The sequence below is a fragment of the Polyergus mexicanus genome, unplaced genomic scaffold (genome assembly GCF_030449975.1).
Source record: "Polyergus mexicanus isolate NDT 795.1 unplaced genomic scaffold, iyPolMexi1.0 SCAF_14, whole genome shotgun sequence".
In the NCBI taxonomy this organism is placed as follows: domain Eukaryota; kingdom Metazoa; phylum Arthropoda; class Insecta; order Hymenoptera; family Formicidae; genus Polyergus; species Polyergus mexicanus.
In genome coordinates this window covers 289545-300699 of record NW_027223334.1, presented here as the reverse complement: position 1 = coordinate 300699, position 11155 = coordinate 289545, and the positions used below count along the sequence as shown (strand labels likewise).

Genomic DNA, 11155 nt, shown 5'->3' with positions numbered 1-11155 from the left:
AAGCAGTGGTATCAACGCAGAGTACTCATACGCTTCTATCATAAGAAACGATCCATGGGGATGAGTATCGCCAACTGTACCAATTTGTGTTCAACGTGAAAAATATTATAGAAAACTCCGTAATTTTTTTTAATCCTAATACACGCGAATAACTAATCGTAATTTTAAGATACATATTCATCATTAAATTCAACTTGAGACTTTTGAAGAGTGAAAATCTTACATGGAGGTGTGAATATAAATTCAATGTAAATTGAATTTGATTGTATATTATTTAATACAGCTTATTAGGATCATGATCAGAGTAGTTATTTTTTAGGACAAATAAATGATATAAAAACTAAATAGCAACAAATATATTATCTAAATTTAATTTATAAAATTTCAAATTACACACACACACACAACTGTGCGTGTATAAATATATATATATATATATATATATATATATATATTGATATTGATATTTATTGAAATAAAAATTTTTTATTGTTAGGTTATATATATTCTTAATCTAGATTTCCATATCATATATATATATATATATATATATTTTTTTTTTTTCCTATTATACTTCTCATGACGAAATATCAGCAATAAGCATGCTGATAAAACATCGTTGCAACGTAAAAAAAAAAAAAATTTAAACTTTAGAATATGTGAAATTTAAGTCACAGAATCAGTTTCTTTGATTTCATTTTTGGCGTATACAAAATATTTAAAACATTTTTTTTTTATTATATATATATAATAATCCGTCCTGCCCTATCTTTTTGATAAAGATACTCTTCCCCCTACCCTCTAGGAACGATATTAAAGGAGATAATCATTTTATGAGACAACTATAATGATTGATTTCATTATAGTAGTGCTTTAAAGCGAAATGAGAAAATAGCAATCAGCATTTTTAATGGCAATATATCGCGCGCGTTTTCTTTTACTATATAAATTACAATTAATTAGCATATATATTTGTCAGCAAGTGCAAGTTTAAACATGTTTTTAAGTATTTCTACTGCGATAATTAAGATAAGCTGTATAATTAAATAAATAATATTTAGTTATGACAATTAATATTAACAATATTGAGTATGTAACAATATGTACATTACTTATGATAAGCGCGGGAGCGCTTGTAATATTAAGAAATTACACTACTAATAGTAAAAATTATAATGTTATAAGTTAATTTTTTAAGCGACATACGGAGGAGTCAATTTCCAATTATTTTAAATTCCTACAATACCTCATTACATCATTATCTGAACAAAAAAGACATTAATTAAAAAAAAAAATGTATATCGATGAGATTAATGCGCGACGTTATATGAAGTGGTCTATACAAACAAACCAACGCCAGATTTATGTATGTATTTACATGTATAAAAAGAAAACAATGTCGTTTATATTATATATATAAACTGGTAACAAAAAAATAAAGAAAAATAAACAACTGAATATATCTATCCCTTGGAACAAGAAGACTGTCGAAATTTTATGTAGAAAGTAGAAATGCATTTGTTTAACAAAAACAGTTCCACAAAAGAAGATATATTGATAGATATAAATAATTTTTTTTATGAAGATTGCTATGACGACCAACATCACCTCGATTTTCGAACTTGTGCAACTTCTCGAAAAAAATGTAAGTTAATAATTTTATGTAAAAATATCGTGCGGTATATATATATATATATATATATATATATATATATTTCTCTTTTTCAATTGTTAGAATTATTACATTCAATTACTTATCGGACAAAAATGATATCATCTTTTGACATTTTTTTAAATTTAGGTGAGCATTCTGAAGACGGAAAGTCACAATTCAGATATTGATTTTAAATTTCGCGACGAACTCGAATGCTTCGGTAAACTATCGTGCAATGTGACTGATAAACTCCAGTCGTTATTATATTTATCCGAGAATTACACTGCAAGCAGTGACCTTAAAAAATTCATAAATAGGATTAACGGTTTATGGATTTCCGCTAATAAACAGGTAAAGTTTCTCTATATGATTTACTTTTACACATATTTGTTTTATATATATTAATATTATAATTAATTTATATAAAACAAATTACATATTTTAATATTAACCATATATTAATTTTAATTATTATTATATTAATATTATATACAGATTTGTGAAAAATGTTCCAAAATTCGAATGGCTAGTCGCACATTACCGCGGGAACCGTTATCCTTGCTCCTTAAAAGGATAACGGATGAGAAATCTTTAGCAAGAGAGTCATTGCACATTTACGAGAACGGATTTGATCGTGAGAAATTCGCAAAATGTTATTCTTTGCTGAATGAAATCGAAGATTTGTTAAGCAATCTAGAAAGATGCGACGATAAGGCACGTATCTATAACAAATGGTGCTTTTAAAGTTTAATGCATTTTTGGAATGTTGTATATAAGAAAAATTTGTGGAATATATACGCGTCTATATATAGAAACTTTCTTTATAAACAAAATTATACAATCGATCTTTTTTTCCAATTTGCAGTTACAAAATTATTTAGCTATATCAAAGTTGATTCCGTTTCTCATCAAATTAGAATCCTCTATAGACGCGTACATCTCTACCGTCGAAATATCGCCCATCAACAAATCCGAATGTTTGAAACTGGATGCTTTTACAATTCTCACGAAACTTCTTACTGGTGAATTATTGGATAATGAATCTATGGACCCGTATCAAGTACTAGTGGATAATGCGCCTAGGAAACCAGTTTTCATCATTAAAACCAAACGCAAATCAGACATTCCGATACAGATCGTGGAAATTACATAATTCAGAGTATATATAATAATGTTATAACGCGAAAGATTAAATATGATTATTATCTAAAATGCAATTGTAATAAATATTTTGTATTTCAATAATATAATTTATATATTTGGCATAACCGTATCGTGTGTATAAACATCAGCGCGCGTTAAACAAATAAAATTTCAAGAAATGAATCTTAATAATTTCTCTTATTGATACTATACAAATACAATATATCGCAGACTGAACGAGAGATCATAATATGATCAGATCCAATATATGTGTAGCGCATATATGATATTACATACCGCTCACAAATGCGATCGTCGTTCTCTCGATATAATACATAGTCGAAGACTAGATTAAAAAATGCCCTCGAGATCGGGGATAGAACAGGACGGTGCTAGTCTTAGCGTGAGGTCTCTATGACGTAGGAATTCCGGCGGAAGAAGCTGTTTTTTTCTCTGTAAAAATAATAGAAAATAGTGTATGCAATGTACAATAAAATATCGAAAAGAGGTGTTACTAACTGGAGGCGGAGACTCCGGGACGGCGAAATTGGTGACAATAGGCGTCCATCCTTTTATGTTCAAGCATTTGTAACATGATTTAGGTTCGCCCAAGCATGCTGAATGATATCCATGACCACAGCTGAACACCACTGCGTAATCGGAACAATGTGACAACAATTGTCTGCATACAGGGCAAGTTACGGAAATAGTGCCGCATGCTCTACCGGCATTCCTGAGCAGCAAAAAAATTGTATATTGTAACTAAACATATACATATAGTAATTAGGCCATGGAAATTTGCAAATTTTTAAATGAAATTTCCGTTTCATTGTAAATCTTTCCAAGCGAGTGAAATCGCATTGTTTTCTCATTTTCTTTTCATCACTTAATCTAAACAAAAAAACCTTCCCTCTACTTTGTTATTGACTTATTATATTGTAGCAAGAAAATTGCCTATTGGAGGTTGATTCATTGCGAAACTTTGCAAGCTCTCTTTTATTCTACTAAAAAACTAATAATTCAACATCTCTCGTTACATATAATTTTATAATTATCTGTACCTCAAGGATTTTTCCAAAGCTTTGTGAAGTTCCAAGCTCACTAATCGCGCGGTAGTTTCGACCAGGATTTGTTCGTATCGCGATTGAATAAGCACTCCGGATAGCAATTGCCGTATATCGCCCATTGTTCCACTCGTAGCTAATGGATTTCTCAAAATTTGCTCCAGTATGTTCGAGAGTATCGACGTACCGCTCAAAGATTCTAAAATTAATCTCAACAATTTACCGCTTAATTTGTCCATCTTGTTTTTATTATTTTCCGAATGCGATCGAAACGCAGCTTCTACGAGGGGCATCCAGTCCAGATTGCCCGCCGATCTTCGACATATTCCCGCGAGCTGCGCAGCAGCATGCACTGTCTCGCTTTCCGAAGCTTTATCCTGTTGATACATCTCCAGCTGATTTTCAAATTCCTTCAGCAGAAGATTAAACGCATCCTGATAATTGCCCAATTTCTCCAACATTACCGCTTCCGCGTCCTTGCAATTCCATCTTTGAACAATCTTTAACGCCTCATCCAATCTACAGCCGTGCGGACCGCGCAAATGAGCAACTACGTATTTCGGTTCCAACTCGCACATTAACGCCAAATATCTTTCCAAGTGTTCAGTCGTTAATTCTAGAGAAACGTCTTCCTCCTTATATTGCGTGATTTGATACAACGCTCCTAACAGCTTATACTCTAAGCTTAAATTGTTGTCAAGATTTTGTAATATCACGTTGATTTTGTTCTGCATCCGCATCGCGATGATCATGGCGAATTGACCGGCATTAATCGTCACGAGGTTCGAAGCGTGAGTCGATACAACTTGTTCCAATGAAACAGTCGGCAAACTCCCGAGCCAGGGCCATATATCGTGATGCCTAGACGAATCCAAGATCATACATTTGCATACTGCTATCCAATCCTCTCGCGCACTGTACAATAACTCTGCAACTCTTATGCTGCAACAAAGGATGTCGTCTGACAATGTAAATAATCGAATATTAAGAAAATTATAGATCATTGTGATCATCGCATTAAACATGACGATAAATACTTACAAACTCGCTCTATTTGCTAAATTTAGTAAAGCGTTGTCAGAAATGTTGCACAACTTTTTAAAATGTAGTAATCCCAACACGGCATTTTCTCTCTCAATCTTAAAGTCTTTCAACAATTCTACGTACGAATCGATGCACAATACATCTATTATTTTCTTCAACATACTAGACTCTAATATAACAGTACTTTCCGACACTTCATTTGCCACAAATATAAGAACCATAAATTGTTGCTCTGTCGTGATATAATCGACATTTTTTGGAGTAAGCGGTGTAGTTGGCATAACAATGCTCAATAAGATGTCTATGAGTCTTTGTCGATGTCGAAGGCCCATTTCGGAAGTGAATTCTGGCTCCTGAAAGGCGATGGCTATAACATCGAGAAAGCCCTTCGCATCGAATTGCAATAACGTTCTCAAGTATGGATATTGCCTCTCCATATCATTCGCCAGACTCGAATGTTGGGAGAGCAAGGCTCTCAATATGTCCGCTTTCGCCTTCTGCGGTACGCCTTCGGGAAGCTCATTCTTGGGAAATCCACGGCCAGCGAGGCAACAACTGGTATAAACCAGAATGGCGTTGCCGAGTTTTATGCAATCTCGGGAAAGAGCTGCTATCGGATCGTGCAATAAATTTTGAAGTACCGGTACCAATTGATGAATGGGCGCTGTAAAATCCCCCAGCGCTGTTGTCTGAAGATAGATTAATGCTTCCCAAAGTCCTCGCCGACGACAGATTGTTGTTACCTACACAGACGGAAAAGTAAACGTTTTTTAATCATATAAGAAAGTTTTTTACATGTTGTAAACACCGTTTTTTTTTAAATGTTTCGATTTTTCACAATAAATATGCTCATAAATGTTGAACTTACTTGATGAATATCTAAGCAATCCACATTGAGTAAAACTATTATTGCCTCCAGCGAATCTACTTTATTTTCTTGATCGTAAAGAGTCATCAATTGTTGGACAATCAATGGCGGCAATTTCGATTGAAGACTTCCATCTAATAAAGGATTCTCGAGAGCGTGCAAGTAACTCGTTTTTAATCCTTCTGATTCAAAGACTATGTCCCATAACTTTCCAAACAGCAAATCTAAATTCTCCAATTGAATACAATAATCGACGCAAGTGAGTACTATCATATCATAGTCCACGTTTTCGTTCATCATACACTGATTCAATTCGTCCATATACTGAATCAACACTTCGCAAACCTTGTCACGTGCTATTTGCCTACGACGTTGCTTAGAACCACGAAGGCCGATAACTGCCTTCCCTTTGTCTTGATAAAAAGAGAGACCCAACGCTAAAGCTTCGGAGAAACGTTTCTAGAATATAACAAAATAATTCATTCAAAATTCAAGATAGAACATTTTCTATAACTTTAAACGGACCTGCATAACCAAGTGTTGCAATCTTTCTGTCCATGTCCTTATACAAATCACGTGTAAACTTTTTGTACCTAATAACAGTAACTGTGTACCAAAGACTATAACGGTATTATAACACGCCCGTTCGCCAGCTAATGCCATTGCCTGTAAAAAGAAATACATTTTATGTATCTGACGCTTAAAGCAGGAAAAAGCTATATATTTATACATACCTTGGAAACATTTCCGCCCGTGGATAATCCTTTAAAATGACTAGAGGCATAAGATATACCAACGCGACTCATATCTAGTGTTTCCAAATTATCCTGTGCTCTTACATCCAACAAATGCAATTTTTCTTGATTGTCCAGTACTATGAGAGATCTCGGATTTAACCACCTCAAATTAGTTATCATATATGGTAGCGTCATTCTCCGAAGAGGTGATAATTTTACTCGCGAACCAATTTCGGTATATACCTTATCGAAAAATAATATTTCTTAATTTGGTAATTCTTAATAAAAACAATCAAATAACATAATTGTTAAATAATATAGCAATATACTTGGTAAAAATGCACCACATTGTCTCTTGCAAGTGCTAATACTGGGTCGATCACACGAGATCCATCAGCTGTCTGTATGACAACTAATTGCCAAGATAATTGCGGCGGTGCTATTGGAGCACCAGTTAATGAATGACTTAATACAACGCGCATTCGCGGTCTTATGCAGACTACAATTACCTACAAAATAAGATGAATATATACACATATTTATAATTGATATGTACCATCAAATCTGTTGCAAATGATAACCTTTGATAAAGTTGCCATTGCTACTAATGTGTAATTTTTCAATGGATGCGACGGCAGATGATTCAATAACAAGGGCTCCAGAGTGCATACTTCTCCCTTAGAGCCGCTAAACAAACATCTACTGTCGCAACCTCGTACACCCATGACTCTAGTAAAATTCAATTCGAACACTGAGCCACCGCTATCGCTACATAGAGCTATTTTTGGTGAATCTGTAAACTAAAGCGGGTGTTTTAAAACTGTCGATTAGACAGATAAATTTAATATGTAATGTGTAGTATATGTAAATACACTAATGTTACAAAATATACCTTAACATGCAATACAGCGGTGTCAAGTGGATGTACATCGGTGAGAATTCTTAAAACTTTTCCATTACTACTATCTAACATCAAAATATGTCCTCTGACAAAACCAGCCAGTACTCTGCTGCCATCATAATTGAAACAAAGAGCAGAAACGGAACCTTGATGTCTCGCTTCTTGATCGCACCATCGTAATGTTTGTGAAGAGTCAAAGCCCAATATTAGACCGTGGCTAGTACCAACCACCAACATGTTTCCTCCAGCCGCAACTGCACTAGCTAAACCAGCGTTGACTCTCTCCTGAATAAATCATATTGAAGAATGATGATTGTCTCATGCAAGGTATTTAATTATGGCATATAACAAAATAATAATTCAAATATTTTTTATCTAAACGAATACAAGACTGGTAATATTTTTTGAATGATGAAAGAAATGATCACTTACACTGGCTGATACAATTTGCGACGTTATTCCTTTGAGTATGACATGTCTTAATATGACACCTGAGAATGCTTTCTGAGATGTTTTAGTAGATTTATTTAATGAATTTAATGATAAATGACTGCCAATGCTCGTTGTCTCACTACTACCAAGTTTCTCTCCTAATAGTATACCAACATCATCATCTGTTTCTGATGGCGACTCATAATCAGGTTCCATCAGTATACTTTCTAAGGTGGGTAATTCTTCCACGATTGGTATAGCATATTCCATATTATCTAACTAAAAAATCGATACAAATACTATTATCAAGAGCTAAAATAATATCGGAGTAAATTATATTTGCATTACATTATAATAAAAGAACGATGCAATTACGATAGATATTGGCCATAATAATATGAAAATAGCAAAATAGCTTAATTCATCCGATTAAGATTACAATTGTTGTACAGTGTAAAGTATTTTACATAATGTATCAAATTTATTGCATAGATAATTGTTGTTGTGTAAAATATACACACACAAGTACCTCCTCGATATCTAAATTGATAGCTTCTGTAACGAGACATTCGTCACTATCAGATACAAATTCATTCTCAGCCATTTTATATTCAAATTGTATTATTTCGATTTCTCTGACAGATATATATACATAAATATTTGAAAATAGTTTGACACTTTTGTTTTCATTCTACATATTCGCGACTAAAATAATCTACAGACGGCGCTCAGATAGAATTGTTTAAGTTAAGGTTATATAAAGGAAGGTTAAGTCACCAATGCAGTCAAGTATTGGCCCTCGCAATCCGTGATGCATTGCGAGAGGCCGGCAGAGCCAATAACAATCTACCTTATTTAGCATCTCTTTTCAATAGCGACTGCGCACACAATTGATTTTTTACATAGCATGATGGGTAGCGAGGGGTTGATAACTTGTCCTTCCTTAAACTAACCTAAACTAATCTTAGTTCCATTTGGCGATTGCAACGCTCATGGGATTATTCATTTCATTCTTGTCGCTCTCCAAAAATTAAACAGACGAAGATGATGCTCGCGAGTCTTGCGATTGCCAAATGGAACTGAATGGAACGTAGCTTCACTCACCAAATCCCTTCCTAATTGAAGATGGCTATTTTCGAAAACGTTGCATCTCTCTCTAGATATTTACCATATGTATCATATGACATTATTGGTTTGACAATTTTTTAATAATTAGTTTGACAGTTATTTGACTAATGATTAAAAATATGATTAGATATAAGAATAATTCAATCTAATATATACATAATTTTTTTTCATCCGTTGTTTAATGATAAATTTCATTGTCAATTTTTCTTATAGACGACGTCATGATATAATAAATTTAATGTTATGATGTATGAATATCTAGGTGCAATGTATTCGGTTCAAACGTTGAGTTTAATTATCTTCAAGCATAAAGGCATTTTTGACATTGGAGTGGCTGATTAATTTTTGGACATTGATCTGAAATTTAACAAGCAATTCCCACGATAATAATAATGATAATTTGATAATTGAAAATTATGACAATTTCCTCAAATTCAAATTTGTCTTAAATAAGAATGTCTCTACGAGATTATTTTCTTTAAAAAACAGCAAATAGAAAATAAATATTTTATTGCTATATTAAAAAAGTCCGCATTGTTGATTTATATTTTACATCAGGCACGTGTTACACGTTTCGCTACGTACGGTTCACGATGTATTATTCTGTTCTTTCTCGATAAAAATGTCATTTATACCGTTACACCATTTATAAATATAAAATACAACTATGTACGATATTAAGAATTCTTTTAACGGAACGTCGTGTTGCTGACAATTTAACCAACGTAAATCCATTTGCATATATAATTCAGTTTCCAACATTAATGCCGTATGATGCGAGTAACAAACATTGCTCATTCTTCGCGTCAGTATATTATCGGCGTCTTTAAAAGTCTCCACCAAATCATTACTGCAAACTAATTCGGATTTCGCGGTGTCTGTGAGGAGATTCTTACATGTCTCGCATTCCTTAATACGCGAATTACTTAGGATTTTCGCTGCGATAACATTGCAAATGTTACGGTAATTACATGTTTCCTCTAAGAAGGAAGCTGTTTCTGTCTCCAAGTCTAGTATGTACGCATCTTTTGGCCAGCCGTCATTGTATCTATTTTCTAATCTACAGACAAATTCTTTTAACGTGAACAATAACGATCCGTCTACTTTATTCTCGTTATTTTCCATGGTACGAGGTAACGCCAAGTTGTTAATCAGCAATGTTTTAAAAGAATTCTCAAATTCCGCGCACGTGGGATTGGCATTCCTTATATCGAAGGATCTAATTTGCTTCAAAAAATTTCGAAGAGTGTCCTGGTTTAAAATTCGGGGTTTCAAATATTTAAATTCATATGTTTTTTTCAGAATCATCCATAATTTGCAGAATCCTTTTACAGTAGAGATCCAATTTTTCAAAATAGTCGAATCTTTTAATTGGTTCTTGTCTATTGTGTTGACAAACCGCATTCTATGTAGTCTCTTTATTGCTCTCTCCCAAAATGGAAAATGTGGACTGTTGTGCGAAACAGCGACTCTTAACGGTTTCTCTGGTTTCAACGTATGCCCGTTTACAGAATCGAATAATCGATCAAAAAAGAGTATTATCTCTGCGGTATCGCGTCCTTTTTTCCCGGGCATTTTTAATGGTCCGTTGATTGTATTCACGCATCCTATGCACAAAAAATGAGAATATTATAATCATTAACAATTTATATATTTGTGTGTGTGTGCGTTTAATGAATATAAATGTTTCTTTTATCAACACAACCCCTTTATGTTAAAATTATATAAATATATACCTTCCAACTTAGTATGATGGTGTATGAATGCGCCCATTGTCATACTCAAAATCTGTATAGCATTTTTAACTTTTCTTTTTTTTATTTTACTTTTTATTATATGCTCCGCCGTAATTTTCGGCATTAATCGATATACGCAATGAGTCAAGTCCATACGATAAGCTTGTTCAATAATCTCCCATGAAGCACATTTTCGTTCTTCTCCTTTCACATAATCGAATTCAAGATCATTATTTAATAAATTGTTACGTATGCTTTTAATGAGATGTGGTGGATCGTACAATGGGATTATATCTTGGTTATTTATCGTTATGTAACCATCTAAAAACATACAAAATATTTAATAGATTATTATATTTTGAATAAAGGCTTATAATGTAAACAATTATATAATCTACAAACAATAATCATTCGAGGAAAAATGCACTTACAATATAATTGTCCTTGT

The 11155-nt window shown here is 33.2% G+C and overlaps 2 protein-coding genes across 7 annotated transcripts; one reads left to right on the top strand and one right to left on the bottom strand.

The window, feature by feature from the left end:
• Positions 1–1165: 1165 nt before the first annotated feature.
• Positions 1166–8678, bottom strand: Vps8 (vacuolar protein sorting 8). 6 transcript variants are annotated; one of them, XR_011447835.1, is made up of 12 exons: positions 8373–8678; positions 7844–8122; positions 7403–7696; positions 7092–7310; positions 6840–7019; positions 6508–6753; positions 6299–6439; positions 5774–6232; positions 4903–5648; positions 3859–4803; positions 3095–3530; positions 1166–2733 (listed from the first exon to the last, which is right to left on the bottom strand). XR_011447835.1 is itself a non-coding variant. In XM_070307094.1 (12 exons), exons 1-12 carry the CDS (start codon positions 8410–8412, stop codon positions 3149–3151), a joined length of 3873 nt encoding a protein of 1290 aa, XP_070163195.1. In that variant the 5' UTR covers positions 8413–8674; the 3' UTR covers positions 1166–3148. The 6 variants fall into 6 exon arrangements, 5 of the variants coding, with proteins under 5 accessions (XP_070163195.1, XP_070163194.1, XP_070163196.1 ...); XM_070307094.1 differs by having other exon boundaries at positions 1166–3250; positions 3317–3530; positions 8365–8674; XM_070307093.1 differs by having other exon boundaries at positions 1166–3250; positions 3317–3530; positions 8373–8674.
• On the top strand, positions 1490–2848 carry LOC138939385 (uncharacterized). Its single transcript, XM_070307097.1, has 4 exons — positions 1490–1645; positions 1802–2005; positions 2150–2368; positions 2520–2848. Exons 1-4 carry the CDS (start codon positions 1580–1582, stop codon positions 2805–2807), a joined length of 777 nt encoding a protein of 258 aa, XP_070163198.1. The 5' UTR covers positions 1490–1579; the 3' UTR covers positions 2808–2848.
• Positions 8679–11155: the final 2477 nt, after the last annotated feature.